This window comes from Athene noctua, chromosome 9 (assembly GCF_965140245.1).
Source record: "Athene noctua chromosome 9, bAthNoc1.hap1.1, whole genome shotgun sequence".
Lineage (NCBI taxonomy): Eukaryota > Metazoa > Chordata > Aves > Strigiformes > Strigidae > Athene > Athene noctua.
In genome coordinates, this window is record NC_134045.1 from 20,294,996 (window position 1) to 20,313,505 (window position 18,510).

Genomic DNA, 18,510 nt, shown 5'->3' on the forward strand with positions numbered 1-18,510 from the left:
TACCATCTTGATGATTTTACTATGATTTGAATTAAGCCAAAGCTAATTCTGGTGTGTACTGTGAAGGTGACAATGCCCTTAAGCAAAGACTCACAAGATCTGTCTGACCATGAGTAGGCCACCTCCTCTTCAGACCTGTAACTTTTATCTGTAAGGAGCCAACCCTTGTAGTGTGCTCTGGGCAGCATAATACAGACTTCATACTGCTTAGGTTTAACCTGGACAGAATTTAATCTAGCAGGCAGGTTCAAGCCCGTCAGATCTACCTGAACAGTTGTCTTGTTGTTCCATACCTTTCCCATGCTCCATGATGTACTCTTCCAAATGTTGCACCGACCTTTGATCGATTCCTTTTATGCTTACATAGCAGCAAGCCATAGTTGGGGGACCTCTACGAGCTCTTTCTTCCCATGCTGTCAGAGCCTGTTAGGGGCAGCCTCTTTGCAGTTTTGTTCCACAGCCCTCTTGATGTGTAGATACAGGAACAAGGGGAAAAAAGTTTTCAGGTCTTACTGATACTGAACAGCAAGAATAGCTCACTTCTGGGTATGGTTGTTACAGTTCTTCTAATAATGTCCAAAAAGTATATATAAAAAAAGGATTTATCATTCATTCTGTAATAATCTAAACACCTGTAACTTGCTTTCAAAGTTTTCCCATATGACATAAGTTTCTTTACAACTTATTCTACCATCTCACCACGCAGTCTGCTTCTGTGATACAACACTTCTGTTCTGAAATTAAGACCACTAGGGAGATCAGTGGAGGGAATTGTCTCACATGAAGAGTGTAAAACATCAAATAGAACGAGCAAACACCTCTTTTAAGTTCTAGATGAGCTGTGGGAAGTTTTTGCTTCTATGAATTTTCACAGACTGCCTGAATTTAAATCTCCTAAATCTGTGAAAACAGAGAGGGGTTTTTTTAAATTTCTTTCAGATCCAAAATACGAGACTTTCTCCAAAACTAGATAGGCTTGGCATTGAGCAACACTGATGAGAGAAAAGCTATCTCCAAGCTCAGTAGCGTGTTTCTATTGGCTCTGTCATCTGAGCTCTGTAGTATGATCAATTCAAGTGTACTGTTAATCCATGTAATGTTATTAAACCAGTAGGTATATCTAAGTTTCTCAGATGGGTTAGTGTTTCTCCTGTTTTGCAAAAAGTGTGACAACTTTGTGTCTCTGAGGTTGTTTTCACTAGAATGGAACAAATCAGTTTTTGCAAGCAAGTCATCCAGCAAATAGAGGGTTTTTTTCTTGTATTCTTGATATGACTGAAACTTTGCTAACTGCAAAAAATCTCAGGCAAATTATGTTGTCACAACCTGGACTGGAAGCCCAGAAACTCGCAAGGGTTCTGTGATCCCCTCAGGTTAAATTAAGGTGAAATGACACCAAATGACCAGTTAAAATGTTTTACTTGTGGTAGAGAACAATTAAACTCAGAAAAGGATAATAAGCAATCTGATCTCTTCTAAATCTATAAGAAAAAAAAGAAAGGAAAGAAAAAGAAAGGAGAGAAAGAGAGTCAAATCCAGATCACCACCCCTGGATCCAGTGTTGTCTCAGGTCCAGTACTCTTGGGTGGTGGGTGCACACAGTAAAGTTTCTGTCGCCTTTTAAGTTCGTTTTATCAGCTGATTAGCATATTAGATGAGGAAGGGCAGGTATTCCACAAATTCATTTCCATGAGAGACAGGAAAAAGTTGGAGCATGGGTTCCAGTTTAGTCGGTGGTTGTACTCACCCTGCCCACCTTTGGTTTTCCCTCTGTTCCCACAAGTTTTTGCTGACTTCATGCTTCTTATCAGTCATCCCATCAGGTCACCTTTTATCAGTTCTTGTTACCACTGCAATGGCGAAGGAGCAAAGTCATTAGCAAGGCAAGCCTGGTGTCTGGTTTGCATAATAGAGCCACAAAGTATGGGCTTAAACAACAGGTACTTGTTCTTGAGGGGAAACATTTTGTTTCACTCAGTCCATTTTCTCCCCTTTGAAGTTTATCTAAGGAGTTTGATAATGCAACTGCAAGGGAGTGGGGGGTGCATCCTTCCATACACTCTGGCTTCCTTGGGGGACATTCCTTAGGCTAATCCAAAGACCACAGCTTGTCCTTGAGGTTTTCTGTGCCGATGAATGTTTGAGGCATTACTTCTCTCAGTTCCTTACACAGGTCTGCAGAGCATCTTTCACAAGCACACATTACATTAGCTTGGTTGATTGCAGCTCAGTTGAAGTTGTCAAAAAATCGAACTATTTTTAATAGTTAAATTTGTGTTCCTGTATATCTCGTGTTCACAGGATAACACAAACTTTTACATAAAATACACTGGAGATCTAAACATATGCGTTCCTAGTACTCTGCCATATTCTGTGTCAGCATTTCAGATTTGAAAAAATAAAAGCATAATAAAATAATTTCCAAGTACATGTTTGATTTCATATGCTTGAGAGTGTTATATCGATGTACAGTGTTACTCCTGTAAAATGGCTTTACTCAGACATTAGAAGTGAATTTTTAGTAGTTCCATATTTCTAGTTCTCACTAGTTTAGGCTGTAATTTCACGTTCTTGACTGCCTTCAAAACTTATAAAGAAAACCTCTAGTTAGTAAATCAGGGGTAGGAACAATAAAATAATCCAAACTCTTTTGTGAAAGGTCTACAAAGTTTTAAAAGGAATGTTTCTGTAGTTGAATATGTGTGAAGCAACAAAAATCCACCAAACTGTCCTCTGCAGAAGAATTCTTGGTTCTAAATTTGCCAGTCTGATTGGAATGTTTTCCAGAGGCTTCGGGGGATACCAAATTTCCATTTACAGGGGTAGTTCACCAGAGAGGGTGGTGGCATTTCTTCCTATATTAGAAGACCCTGGAGAAATATTTTTTACCCTGAATCATTAAAGGTTAAACCCATGATCACAAAGATATTGGGTCAAGTCCTGGCCTTATTTTCAAACCACAGAAAGATGGACACAGCTTAATGGTCGTTTATATGAGAAGTCGGATATTTTTCCAGTGGCCACAGAAAGTTGGTCTGCCTTCAATTCCTTTTTCAGTTCCTACCTAGACTTTTAACTCAATATGGCAGAGCAACAGGATTGAACAAATTGTCAAATGAATGAACAAAGGTCTTAGAACAAAATTACAGGCTATGCCTGAACCTACCTGTAGGTTCAGAAGTTGTTCACATTATTGTTTCTACAAACTTAAATTCGTCAGTGTCTCATGGCTGTTAATTGGTACCTCATGGGGTGATTATGGTTACAAGGTTGTGTCAGAACAAAAGGTCATGGGCGGGGGAGGTGGGGGGAAACCCCAAACTTCTGAATCTGCCTTCACAGGAAGGACGTTTCTCCATAGCAGATGTCTATAAACACGCAATAGTCATCTACTCTGCAGGAACAGAGGTCTCAGAAAGGGACCTGTAGACACATGGTAGGAACACACAGTCAAGCTACTCCAGGGGAACTCGGGTATTCTAAAGGACTGTTTTTCGGGATCATCACTGAAAAGATTTCAACCACATATTGTAGAAATCAGTGCTATACAAGTGTTACCTAAAAGAAAAACTTCTACGTGTCTAACATAAAGGAAATATATTTTATATACTCTGAAGTGTTAAGAAGCAATACCTGCTGATTAGTCTAATAGGGATGAATTTTACTTGCACTTCAGGTGAGCTGCATAAAAATAAGAATTATAGATGTAGGTAGGAAGCTCAATATAGGCATGACTTCAGAGCAAAAGGAACTGTTTCAGGTTAGAGTACTTTTGTAACTGTAATCACTAGCATAGTACTACCTTAATACAACAGCATGAAGCAGCTTTCTCTCTTTGGCCAAATTAAATATGACTCAATCTAATTTTGTTACTTCAACCTCTAATAATTAAAGAGAAAGGCCTCTAAATTTTGCTAATAAGATCTGTGCAGATATCTGTGTTAGAGTGGAGAAGCACACATGGGAATCATGGAGACTGTGAAGACTGTTTCTTTAAAGAGGCTTGTGTGTGTAACTAAACGATAACTGGAAGCAGATTTCTTGATAAACTGTCCGGATAAGTTGCAGTACTAGATAAAATAAAGAACAAAAAACATAACATGGAGGAACAGAGCTCCTAACAGCAGAGCTGGAAACCTCAGCAGCTGTGGAAGTGGCTGGCCGAAGTTCAGACCAAAACATCACACACAGTACCTGTGAGGGCTGAATTCCAACAGCACGGGGGCACTGGGAACCAGTGGCCTTTTGGGGAACACTTGCAGGTGACCCCAAGTGGAGGAGAAGTATGACCCTGTAGTGGAGATGTTTCAGAAGGTGTAAGTTCCATGTTTTAAGTCTTTCCAACAGCTGGAATTTAATCTTGTAAATTGTAATTTCCCAAATCGCCTAATTTGCAATTTAACAACAAACAAACAAACAGACAAACAAAAACCATTTAAAAGTCATTGCAGGATCTAGAATGAACCCTTGAGATGACAGATAAAATGTTGTAGTAAACAAAAGTCATTCAGGGCCAGGATGAGTCTTGTGACACTTAATACTGGATATGTTTGAACCCATAGTGCACACAAAAAATATCAGACCAGAAGTCTATGCTTAAAAGTACTCATGACCAGGAAGGGAAAAATCCCACAAGAATGAACTGCAGGACTTTGGTAACAATGACAACCAATCTCTGTTATACTGAAGTGCATGAAATAATTATAGTATTTGTATATATATACTTAGAGCAAACGGGATATTCCTATCATTCCAATTCTCATGTAGTATAAGTTTTAGTATGTAGTACTAATACGTATGGCTGGGAAAGGGGGAGGTGGAAGACTGTACCTGAGAGATGCCCCAGTTCTTTAATGCCAAAGCCTTAAATATCTGAGTTGGAACTGGGACACTGAAAAGTGCTTATCTCACGTGTCTCAGCACGGTCACAGAACACCACAGCATCGTGGCACAAATTCTTCCCTGGGTACAAAAGAGGTGAAACAGAGGCTTGTGAAACTGGTGCCTGAAGTGTGAATTTGTCAGGATCTCTTCTGCTGGTGGTGGTACCCACACTCCCTCTGGTGGTACCCTTCAGGGTCTGGTGTGCTGCCATCAGGATTTAACCCCTCTGGCCCTGCAAGGAAGGCAGGGAGATCTGAGTTTGTATTCCAGTTACTGGGCCGATAGCAGAGCTGCTTGTGTCTGTGGGAGGATAAAGGGGCTGTAGCTCTTATCTGGAATAAATAAATACTGTTTCTCCTCCTCCACAGATTTTGTGTGGAACCTTTGTGCATATGTTCAGCTTCTACACAGAAGCACACCATATGTGCAGGCTAGCTCTTCCTGAGGTACTAAAGAAATAAGAAATCAGCAAACGGCACCAGCCCCACGTCTGCAGAGTTTCAGAGCTGGAGCTCTGAGGGCTGAATGACAGTAAACTCTCAAGGAACAGGGAGAAATTGGGACAGAAGAGCAGCAACCAGTGTGAAAGGGAAAGGAGAGGCCTGGAGCACAGCGTGCAATCTCAGTGTGACTGAGCATTTTGTAGTGAGCTGAGCCATGTGAGGCTAGGAGGATTTTGAGTGAGACCTAATTAAAAACATCTGGCCCTCATGAGGGAGATTTCTTTTTCCTTGCAATTATTTTTTTGTGTGTCAAGGATATTTAATTAGGCATGTAGAGCTGATGTTTCTGAGAGGAATTCAAAGCACACTCATAGCTATTTTTAGTATCTTATTATATTGTTGGACTTGGGGATTACAAACACTGCAAGTATTTAAGAACAAAGAAACTCTATGTCCAAGGCTGCAGCAGTGGTTCAGGACTGACATGATCTGTAGCTACAGCGGTTCCCTGTATCTGATTTTTGGGAGGCAGTATATATCTAAGTAGAAATTCTACAGCATCCCAAACAGAGTATCATCAGCAGGGTTTAACTGTTTCTTCTTTAACCTACTCACCCCCCTGCAGCTATTCTGTGGCATGTTAATATTAGATGAAACTTTGGAGAACCATGTTTTTTATAATGTTTTCCACTACTATCTTATTTTTTTATTTCAGCTGATCTTGGGTTTTTTTTTTTTTTTCATTTTTTTTCCAATGATCACAGTTATAAAAAGAGACTATCTGATAGCTTTCTTGCAAGTGGTCTTCATAGCAAAAAGTAATTTAGCAAGCAGTGGTTAATAGGTAACTGCTGGACTTATGAGGTGCCAGCCCTGCTTCATTATAATTCCACACATTTTGGGTCTTTCTAACATGAGGATAAAGTTGCGTTGTTGTGGCTCAGTCACCATCCAGAGCACTAGCACAGATATGAGACTATAAGGGTGTCACTTTGTCGGAGGTCTCCCTGGAATAACTTTGTAAAGGCAAACTCAGAAAACATACCTGAATGTTCTTCTGTGGACTTTATGGTTGAGGGCTTTTTTAAAATGATCTTTCGTAGAGCTAGAATGTAGCACACACAGCTAGCAAACACAAGTGCTATTCCCGATACCAGCTGCACTCGCTCATGGGTTCTCTTGTCTTACTCAAAAGACTTCTTGATATTTTCACAACCACATTCATATGTAGTTCAGCAAAAATGGTAGAATACAAACAGGTCGCTGAAGTGGGCTCTGTGCTAATCCCAGGAGCAGTTCTAAGGATCTCTCCCTCTGCATTTAGCCCTTTTTGTATTGCATGTTTTCAGGTTTTTTCAGTCAACAATAAAGTTTTGATTTAGAAATGGGTATGTATGAAAAAGGTGAGGTGAATATAAAAAACATACACATATACTTGTTCTTAAACAAAATTTTGAAATTCACTTAACCCTCAGACATCTTTTTTAACACATGAACTCTCACCCCAACGTTCATTTCTAGAATCTTAAAGTGATGAGGAATCTTGTCTCACAGCCGTTAAGTAATTCAAGAGCCCTTCTGCTCTGCTGCTGCGTTGACTATGAGGTGAAAAACCTATGAACTCCGTTGCTGATTTTAGCATTGTTTTAACGCTGCATTTGTAGTGTAACTCCAGGCTCTGTAAGAGTTCACTGAATTTTCTTCCAGCTCTCGATTCCTCACTAAACTCGCTAGGTGGCTGTCTAAGAACACACAAACTCCTTTCCTTGCGAACCAGGGCTCTGGCAGCTGTGCCATGCTCTGATCTCCCACTGGAGAGCAGCCGCGCATCAGCCACAGCAGGTACCAGGTACCGGCTGCAAGGTCTGGGCTGAGGGAACCCAGCCCCAGCGGCACTGGACACCTCATCCCTTCGATTAAACCGATCTGTTCTCCTAGACAGAATGAAGTATGTGTTCCAACTAAGTCCAAGGCTCGCTTGGAGGACTTCCTTGCAACACCAGGTTTTCAAATTCTATGCGAACTCTTAAAGAGTTAGGTAAAAACACGGAATAAGGTAGACTGTGCATAACTAACTCTAGTTTGTTCTTCCAGTAAGCTAGAGGAGTGAGGCAAAGCAGCTTCCAAAGTTGTGGTTTGTATGCGAGGGGATAGACTGAGAAAAAAAATATGTGCTGTATAACATCCTTCTTGTTAAAGTCCTTATTACCAGATGTGCCTTGAGTTTGGCTTGTACACACGGATTTTGTATGGTTATGAATCCTTTAACTTAAGGGAAATTATTTCTGATTGAGATGAAAATTGGACCCCAAGGCTCAGGCTGAGCTGAACTTTGGGCATGTATCTCAGTTTTCCAATCCTTCTCATTGGAAACCCTGACTTATGAAGGAAAGTATGCATGGATCTATCTCCAGTCCATGTGTCATCCTATTGTCTTCAGTACTGCAGAATATAAAGCAGGGAATAAGACCACACAGGAATGCATCTCTCTAGAGCACCTCTGAGTCTTACTTATATGGTTTGTGTTACTGTGTCCTACCCCAGAAAGATGAGGCAGGGAATAGGCCGTGTCGTGTCTCTCTGCCTTAATGTGATTGCAGCAAAGCTGAATCGGCACATGGCTGGGAATGATCTTAATTGCTTATGCACAGAGAAACAAGGGGAAAGATGGGAAAATAGTAGGGAATATAAACGTTTTCTGTGCTTAATCACTGTGTTTTCAACAGGATACTTACATTCCATAAACCAATAATTTTTCTTGTAGATTAACCCTGTTGAAAAACCTAGATTTACCTGACACTTTAACAATTTTCAGTTGGAAACACTGAAATGAGATACTTAGTCTGAGGGCTGGGTCAACGCCATATCTTCCAGAAAATCTCAGACTGTGAAATAGTTTGTTTCCTGTCATCAGGACACAAAATGCTGATGTACAACTCTCCAGTGCCTTCTGGGATTTGTAATTCGCTTGTTCTCTGCCCAGCTCTGGTATTTTTTGGCACCTTGTGACTACATGATACCTTTTCCACGTGAAGATAAATGCATAGTTTTAAGCTTTCATTTGCCATAAATCTTAATTTGCATATTGCGAGTTTAGCTGAAATAATAACAAATTGCCAAAATGTTTTTGCCTGGCTGTCAGGCGAGCATGAAAGCTAGCATTCTTGGCTCAGAGTCTGCGGGATTACTATGAAACGCTAAAACATGATAGTGGAGTTGATCAAACCGTGCAACCTGCACCTGAGGGGAATTTTTCTCATGGAATTCATAAAAACGTTCGTATTTTCTCTTGATTAGATGTGACTGTTAAGGTTTAAATAGAAAGCAGCAACTTGTACATGGGCAGGAGTGGGAGCTTTACTGTTCCAAAGCCATAACTTTTAATCAGCGTAGTTCCCTGTCAAAGTGGATTACCCCAAGACACTTCACAACCCACTTTGCTCCCCACCCCCCGACGGCTTCGGAGGGGAGCTTTGGAACAGGAGGAGAGAAGCGGTGAAAAAGGGGATGCAATTGTCCGAGAGAGACAGAGCTATGTGCCAAAATGTCTGAAGGTTTCAGGACTGTATGATTCTCACATTATTGGTACTTTATTTTTTAATCGACTGCTGTTTTTAAAAAGGCAAATCCACTGTTTTCCTTCCTCTTCTATATAGTTAGTATGCCACAGAGGCATAATTTGGAAACTGAGGTGTAAACTCTCCTTTCAAAGAGTTCTTTGGTAGTTGAAGGATGCTGGCTGGGATCCATCCAGTAGGCATGAGGTTCAGAAGGTTAATGAGAAGTTCAGAGAAGAGCATTTACAAAAGCCAGCACCAAGAATAACCCAGTTCTTGAAGTACTCTGTTCCTGGGCAAAGTGTGATTGTGTCATCTAGGAAGCTGGGGAACTATTTTACCTTGGCTGTTTCTTGAATAAGAAGACACAGCATATATGAAATTGTTTGGATTTTTTTCCCACCTTCAATAAGTTCATTATGTGATAAAAAAGCTAGATTTAGATTAACAGCCTGGAAAAACGATATAGTATATTGTGTATATGTGGACAAGAGTTTGGGTGGCAGATTCTAAAACTGACCTTGTTAGAGGAATCTCTGCTCTGACCTAAAAGAAGAATAAGACCTTTAATCTCCCTTTAAGTCAGAATCTCTCAGCAGATCGGTGGTGTTATCAGTACCAGTCAACACCAGGCCCCCGTTATGCTTGCCTTCCTGCAGACATGACATATGAGTTGTGCCTGCCCTAAATAAAATTAACCATTTAACTAAACTAATCAAAGAGGGGATAGAGGAGATAGTGAGCAAGAGAGGTGGTTAAAGGACCTAAAGGGATCATTTGTTTTATCAAATCCAGTTTCTGACCACAAGAGACTGCTGTGTCACAGGTGTAGAGTCCAGAATGAGCCAAAAGAGTATCTGCTCTTCTGTTCCCCTTTCCCTCTTCCTTCCCCAGTGCAAGAAGTTGCAAACCCACTATCTAGCACCTTAGAGCAGACTTGATACGAAAGATCAAAGACTCAAAACTTGGTAATTCACAGAAGATTGTAGAAGAGATTAAAATATGTACAATAATACTAGTAATGTATTTTAAAATGTCCAGATGATCTTAACTGGGTGAGAAAAAAATCCTCCTTCTGGATCCTAGATTTAGCATTGGGTGTAAAAAAAAGAGAGAGCAAATCACTCGACCAAGAACAAGAGAGTATCAGCAAATCCTGTAGAGAATCTCATCTCTGCTTTTTGTCAGGCAAAAGATAAATTCCGTTCTATTTTGTGTTTCCAAGTTATTTTTCAAGATGAAAACCCCATTCTTGGTCCCTGCTGAAGACAACTCTTCAGTGGAAGTGGGTCAAAGTCAGTGCAACACAAGTACTGCGCAGCAAACACAAGTCAGTCTGGCCTCCCTTCAGCCTCACATTGCTGATGACAACAGGTCAAAGCTCAGAAGCCCTTTAATCCCAATTTTAGTTTGTAACTCTGGCATCAAACCCCATCTTGTATATAATCAGTTCTGTGAACTTCTGGCTTCTCAGCTACTTAGCCCAGGTGAAGTTTTTCACCAGTGGTCACAACCAGCGTGTAACACTGCACTGTGTCAGGGAGGCATGGAGGCTTTGGCTCTGCCTTACAGACAGCAATGTGACTGGTGAAACTGAGCAGGATTCTCAAAACCATGAAAGCTCTAGGGTAGAATCACTGTGCTAAGGGATAAATAAAATGGCTGATGAGTGTGCCAGATGTTAAATGTGTCTTAGTGAGTTAAGTTTTTTTATATCAGCTACCTGAGTGTTGCATTGGTACACTCTTGAATCAGCGTGGCTCATGTATCAGGTCTAGTGTAGCTAGAGATTAGTAGACTGTTTCTGACACTTGAGCAAGCTGTATGCTTAGCTGAACAATAAGCTTATAACAAGTTCATGATTTCCATGACAAGTTCCATTGCAGTTGAGAAACAACCACAACAAAAGAAGTCAGCATTAGATGCTAACAGGCCGCAAGACACAACCCCAATTCAAGTTCAGAACATGTAATATGGTAGATGTATATCACAGTGTCCCATATACCATCTGATGGTCTCACTCAATAGCTGAATGCTTTTCAAATTAGATGTTCCAGTTTGTTTATATACAATTTTCATTTTGCAACTAGTATTTTGGAAGTGGACACCAAAACCCTCAAAATTAAATTGTGGTAAATGGTACAGTTTGAAGAAGCATATACTATATTTAATTGGAGAGAGCTGTGTTTACAGCCTGTTATTGTCTGTGCTGGTTGACCAAAGACAAGAATGAGTAAATCATAGCAGTTCTGGGCAACTTGGCATTTGCAGTGTATTTTTACAAAGTCGGAGCTGATGAGCTTTTTGCTGACAGGCAATAACTGTGGCTAGAAAAACAATGTTCTGATCCAGTTAAAATATTATCTATCAATGGTGGGTGCTGTACAGTTAAATTAAATTCTTTGAAAGTTAAAATACCTTTAATGGACTTGGAAGTAGAGTATCTTTTTGCGGAGCCTGAACCAATGATTTGCATAATGAATATTATTCCGGTCTTGTGGATAAGTAGTGACATATCATTGGTACAATGAATAAACTCTGAGGACTTTCTGCAGGGTTTATCTATTTGTATTATATGGGGAAAAAATCAGTGAGATGATCTATTTGGATATTAAAAATATATCTAGAAAATTTATTCTGTCTTTTTTAATCAGAAGTTATATTTCAGCTATCAAAAGCTGCCAAAATAAAAGCCACAAAATGTTTTGTTCAGTAGCTTGTAAAAATCATTTTATGGTGGTGCATTTTGAGGAAGTAGAAACCTCAATTACTTTTTACTTGCTCAACAGCTACGTTGAATATACAATGTGGAAATGTGAGTTCTAGTGCTCTGGGGAACGCACTGCACTAGAATGGCTTTCCCTCTGAGACGAGTCTCAACTGCATCCAGGAAAAACATTAAGGGCATTTTCTCTCATCTTACCTTAGGGAAGGAAAATGTAGCCACTTGGGTGTTCTCTACGTGAGCCTGCAGGAGCCCTGGGTATCATTGCAGTGTCCTGCAGTGCCCAAGTGAGAAATCAGGATGGCAGCAGTACATTACCATGCTCAGAGCTCTATGGCAGTTGGTCAGAAAGAGCATTGTAGATAGGATTAAGTATTTCGTACAAGAACAACTCTTGAATTCTGCAGATATCCTGAATGTCTTCAGCTGTAATCGAAACAGAGCTAGTAGAGGGCCATTATTTCCATGCAAGCACAGGAGTGTTGGCAGGGGATTCCTGCTTTGGGGAGAATGCCTTCAGTTTCTCCTATTAGACAGATGAATTCAGATATTATGGTGATACGAGAAGGTGAAGATCCCAAGGAGGGATTTATTGTGTATGCTTTTCTCTGAAATCAGTTCGCTTGCCATAGGTAAGAACTTCACGAGTAAACATTTCCATTATAAACCCTTTCATATTCTTTTTGAATGAGCTTTTGTGTCGGCTCTCCTATGTTATTATGAAAGGATTAGTGAACATTATCACAACAGAACATAATAAATTAATGCTTGACAGGCCAAGTCACCTAAGGGTTACTAAAGGTCTGTCTTAAGTTGCAGTAGGTACACAACAGTGTTAAGGCTGAAATGTATGGTGACAATAGCTTGATTTAAAGCTTAGAAAGTAAGCCTGGAAGTTAGGGCTTAGCTGAAAGGTCCTGCCTCCATTGCCATAATCCAGAAATTCAAACAGATTCTGTTCATGATTGACTACTTATTATTATTGAATAGAAAGTACATGTTTAGTAGTTTGAAGTATAGGTCCTATAATAGATTCTTTCCTTCAGGGAGCATGAGGAAAACTGGTTTTGACGTTACTACTTTTCATTGTGACTTTAGAAATTAATGTTTTGTCTCTACTTCAGCCCAGCTAGGACATTCTGCCTCCATATCTCTCATGGAAAAATGAGTACGCTACTTCCCTTCGCCCTACCTGGTGCGTGTTGGCTGTTAGAAGGGCAGGTCTTGGGGCTGGAGTGTGCTTCCGACTGCCTTACCCAGGGCAGAGGCCTTGACTTCCCATGGGCAATGCAATACAAATGCTGCAGACAGCATCCCGCATCTGTCCCATCTGCAGCTGAGAGGCTGAGAATCAATATGGCCCCGCTATCGGCCCGTCACTGCCTGTTCTGTGGGGAGCGAGCGTTATCTGTAAGCTGCAAGGTGGAGAACTCTGGAATGTGATACACACCAGAGGACGTGTTCCAGCCCAGGCTGGACCTGGGTGTGTTCTGAAGAGCAGGGGGTGAAGCATAGCTGTGACAGACAGGAAGGTCAGCTTGATTTGGCTGATGTTCATACAATATTGTCTGGGCAGGAATTTAAGGTAATTTTTAGCACCTGCATCTCCTTATTTCAGAACTTTTTTTGATGGGAAGAAGACTTACTGCCTTGCCAAAACGTCAGCATCTCTGTAGTCCCCCGTAACTGCCAGGCTAACAGTTTGAACGGTCCATGTGTATTGCTTTTCTCTTGCGATTGCCACTATCTCGGTTAGGACTCAGCACTGAACTTACCTCATTTTTGATTCGTTCCACTGTATCCCAGCTTCCCTAGTGCCCTTCCCCTCTGCTGTCCTCAGCGATGCTCAGCATTTGCGTTCGAAACAGAGTCAAGATAAAATTCCTCAATATTGCTCTTGCAGATCTTATACCTTTGAAACATTCTGCAGTGTCCAGACGGACAGTGAGCCACGAGCAACACTTTTCCCCCTAATTACAGCGAGCCCTCTGTTAACATGTCCTTTTCCTATTGTTTGTTGTTGTACACTCGGGACTGTGAGCCTTTCATGACATGTGTATACAGCATTGTACACAATGGGATCCCAGTGACTCAACAGGGTCGGACTTCAATTACAACAGAAATAATAATGTTAATTTATTTTATTGATGCTTTTGGATTTGCTGAAAAATAAAGGAAATATGGGATATGGATCATGTTACCATAAAACCACATGCAGCGAAACTTCATCTGTCTCCAACATTTCATGTCTTCTGGGCATCCGAGATAGTTGAGTTTGATTTACACAATCAAGCCATTCATTAAATATCTGTTTGAGTTTTAGGCAAATGCACGCTTTACCTGAGTGATGAAATCTGACTACAGGAAATGGAGCTATTCCTTTGTGAAAAGACCCCATTCTGCTTTATAAAGTGAGCCTTGCAGCAATATACTTCTAGAAAACTGCCAAGCTTTGTATACCAAATATCGTTGTAAGGGCTCAGCAATAAAACAGTTGTGGACTTGGGGTTGATCCAACCACACAATAGCACATCTTTATGCAATATTTCCTCTTTCAGCATCCATCTCCAATGCTGTAATTCACTGACAACCGTCAGTTCATTATAATTCCAAAATTCTAGCCCAGAACACAAAGCAGTTTAGAGTCTGAATTCTTGTGTGGGCAAATTAATTATTTAAATCACTAGTCCAATCCATGTTCAAAAGAGCACTTGCTGGGAATCCTTCAGGAGCAGACTGATTACTGCTTATTAGCGCCTACTAGCTCATACTGCAAGGCAGAAGCAAGCTCAGTATTTCCTATCAACAATGCTCTGAATAGCTTGCTGGTGTCGGAGAAGTGTCTGTCGATGAACGGAGGGAAAAGCAGCAAAGCGATGTTAGAGAATATATGTATGAAATGATCCAGTGACTGGAGGTAGTCCTGACCAGGGATTGGCTTGGAAAATTCTCAGCTGGGTCATTTTTAGAAAAATAAAGTATCCCCAAGCAGATGGGAGAGGCTGTTAAACCTAATGCTGTGTTGAATGAGGCTTACTCTGCAAACCACCTTGCAGATAACTACATGCAGGGAAGAATCTTGCTGGTTCTGCAATACACAAGTTCCCACTGTCTGTGGTGAGAGAAGCAATAAGTCAATTTTGTCTTGCACATGGGGGGCAACTGTATTCTTGTGTATTTTAGCCTTTGTGTTGTTATGAAAATAAACCCATGAAGTTATGTCCATTTTGCCTTTTTTGTGCCCGAAATGGGCACAATCCAAGCCAGCTGCTTCAATGGTAGGGTAGTCATTCGGATGAGAAACATCTTCTGCTCTTAAAAGGCAACACAATATATTCACACTGTTGAATAACCAGTCGTGCATTCCTCACTTGCTAGTATAATGGGACCTTCAAAAGTAGAGAAGTTTCACATGACCTTAGCACATACGCCTGACTTTGAGTGCCTGAAAGGAATGACCTCCATCCCATTCATCATAATGGCTTGTTAACACTCAGATCCACTGTTTTGAGGGTTCCCCACCAATATTAACCCGTACAAGACCTGAATGGTCAGGGCATGGTTAGGCAGAGGGGTCACACTGAGCTATGGTGGCTAAACCTCCACTGCCCCAAAGAACAGGCTTTTCTTGTGGGCAGCTTTTGTCACTACCCCTGCACAGAACTGGCGCAGGCTCAGGCTCACAGACATCGGCCAACTACGTAGCAGAAGAAAACAAGATAACGTTTCGCTTAAAGATACTACAGGACAATCGACACAAAGGCAAATGAATGCACACACCACTTATATTACTTGATATTTACTTATAACCTCCATATTTTATTCATGAATTTTACAATTCCAAATATAATGAAACAGTTAGAGTACTTTATTACAAAGCTTATAAAATAATTAAATATTACACTTATATTTTTTGCTTTTTTACACCATAATTCATACTTTGTGACACTACCATTTTCTTTCCTCAGTTGTCACTTAAGGAAGTGAGCAAAGAAATATAAAGGAAAAGCTATGCATTAATAAATTAATTATTTTACATCAAATAATAAAAAGGACACAATTATAAAAACAAAACAAAAAAACCCTTGTAGTTTTCCTAGAAAAAAGGTGGTAAGCACACAATGTCCAATATCAAGACAGAGCAGTGTAGGTTGAGATATGTTTCTAATCATCATTTCTTAAAGTATCATAGAATACATGTTTTTAATTTAAACTGTTGCAGAAGGAACTGCTAATTTTAAGTGACCACTGTCTGGCATTAGTGCTGAGCTGGCTAATCTTACACTGAAATGATACTTTAAAAAAACAGTAAAACTGAACTACATTCATCAAAGTTGTGGGATTGGGTGGAATTAGATAAATATGTCCCTCGTAGGCACTCCCCAGAAAATTACAGTAGAACACAGCTCTGTCTCAGAACGGGTTTGGCAAATAGGTTGGGTACTTTTTCAATGCAGAAACTTCTAAAATTGTACCATTTGATATTTAGTGTCACCGAACATCTCGATACTGAATGATTACAAAAATCATTATGTTTACAATTCTTTTGTTTGCTGGTGGATTCTGAACTAAATAAAAGTATTAAGAGAATGTATAAAAATATAATTGACTTTTATTTGGTTAGAGTAAATAATCCACTTTTCTTTTTCATTTTTTTTATATAACCTGTGTGAATAAATAACTATTTAGAGAAGTTTAGCATGAATTAATAGACTGTAATATTCTTGTTATTTCCTTTGGGTAGCAGATGAATCAAAATTTGCGGAGAGATTTGAGATTAAAAGGAAGACATTCTTCAGTATCCTGGCATTCAAACAAACTAGCTTCTGAAAAAATACTACTTTAAAATATAAAGTTTAAATTTTAAAATTACATATCTAATGAGCTTAGAAAGTTGAAAACATAACCATTGAGCTCAATAAATCTGAGTTCCTTGAGTTAGTTGAAATATGAAATTCTATTTTACTTGTAACACAGCAATATCAAAAGTCCAAATATTCTAATGCTGAATATTTCTAGGAATACATTTCAAGTTACTAGTTAACCACCTCTGAGTTTCTACACAAAGCAGAAAATGAATTCATCAAAACAATAAAAACATTAGCATGATGCAAAACTTGCTTTTCCAGCAGCAAGTCTAATAGAGAAGCACCATATATCTTTGTAGTGCACTATTTACTTCTTGTGGTCACACGTGTGACGCTGCATTCTCCAGACAACAGCCATTTGAATGTCTTTCTGTGAAAGTGGCAGTGAACAGCTTCCTTACCCTGCGATGATAGTATAATAAAAAAAACGAAAGAAAACACTTTTGATAGTGCGATCTGCCATGCTGCCACGCTGTAACCTTCCTCCTCGAACTCCCAATCTCTTTTGCTTTGCATTCTGGTAAATTAGCCAGAAAAGGCTTCTTTGCCTTAATTTCTTCCTCATAACATACGACAGTGCAAAATGACACTTTTAAAGAAAGAAGAACTGCCCCTCGAGTGTCAGTGTTCAAGTGATCCACAGTACCCTGTACTTTAGTGAGGTCAGCAAATAAAGAAAAAAAAAGAAACATTCCTTTTTCAACATATATCCAACAATTACTGTACCTCAGACATTCCCTTAAATAAATGTCTCTTCCATCAGTGGTTTATGTGGCACCATGTCTTGCCTCAAAGCAAAGTTAATTCCAACATAAATTGAAGAAGAGAATCCTGTCACTGAAGGGTTCAGATAACACGCTGCTATCAGTTCTTCTTCGTGCATGATTTACAACATTGCTTGCCATAAAATTTGTGGTTACAGACACCATGCTGGGGTACCAGATGACACCAAGTGAAGAAATCCACACAAGAAGGATCATCTGAAGGAAAGAAATCCAAGCGATATGGTAAGACTGTGATTTAGCAAGTCTACAAGTCAGGCAATAGTTCCGCATGCTTGTATGCACTTGGCAATATTAAAAACACAACGAGTGACTCAGTTCAAAGGAGAGGAACCATGAACTAGCTTTCATCTCAAAAATATTAGGTTTTTTTAATTTGTTGAGATATTTAATTTGTCAAGAGATCAAATTTGTTAAATTGATAGATATAGAGCTAATAAAATAGGAACAGAGGCTAAAGGAATTAAAAAATTAAGCACACTTCGAAATGTAGGAAAACAGGAGGAAGTTCCACCATAGAGGATAAAAAAAAAGTCACCCGTGTTTTCATCTCTGATTACAAATGTTGTTCTAAACCACAAATGAGCCTGCTCCATGCTTGATTCTGATTGCTTGTTGCCAGAACTTCACGCGGAGCTTACCTGCACCTCAGAGTAGTGTCAGCTCTGAGTGTAGGTGCATGTGCACACAAAACGCACGGAAATCTGAATGCATGGACCCTGCACTGTGCACGTGTGTGCACAAAGTGCTCTGCTATCTCTTTGTGTTCCAACACTTCCCAGAGGGACTTATTTCTCCGTTTGACTAGGCAGAGAGCCTAAGAAATCTCTCTACTTAGACACTTCAGTTAGGTGGCATGAATCAGGCTTTTAGGAATTTGACTATGCCATGTTGGTGAAATCTTAATTAACTGCAATGGGAAAAGAGACAGGCTGAAAATCTTCAGTTCTGAAAAGCCCAGATTTAATTACAAATATAAATAAACCGTATTTTTCAATTAAGATTTGATTTCCCTTAGATTTATGCACAGCTCATTTATACGCATAGCCCAGTCGCTTTAAAAACATTTCCTAGCTGCTCCTTTCTACAGTTTTGTAGTGGATGCTTTATGTTTCTTCAAAAGAGCAGAGTGATGATTCATATGGATGATTTATAAACAAATTCACCATGTCTGAGAGAGCAGTAAGACATTTAAATGAGGTTTAGCAAAATTTATAGCTAAACTGAAATCTCCTGTGAGCATGGGAAAAG

The 18,510-nt window shown here is 39.8% G+C and overlaps 1 protein-coding gene and 1 long non-coding RNA gene across 3 annotated transcripts in view; one reads left to right on the forward strand and one right to left on the reverse strand.

Moving 5' to 3' along the window:
- The window catches only part of LOC141963709 (uncharacterized), a 45,655-nt gene that overhangs the window by 8,928 nt on the left and 18,217 nt on the right, over positions 1–18,510 (forward strand). Inside the window, exon 2 of the long non-coding RNA XR_012634193.1 lies at positions 17,400–17,484. This is a non-coding gene — a long non-coding RNA (uncharacterized LOC141963709). The remainder of the gene's footprint in view (positions 1–17,399; positions 17,485–18,510) is intronic.
- Positions 15,531–18,510, reverse strand: part of ADAMTS18 (ADAM metallopeptidase with thrombospondin type 1 motif 18) — a 79,951-nt gene continuing 76,971 nt past the window's right edge. For both annotated transcript variants that reach the window (XM_074913293.1, XM_074913294.1), the window contains one exon: positions 15,531–17,457. In XM_074913293.1, the coding sequence (XP_074769394.1) occupies positions 17,342–17,457 (116 nt within the window). In that variant the 3' untranslated portion in view covers positions 15,531–17,341. The remainder of the gene's footprint in view (positions 17,458–18,510) is intronic.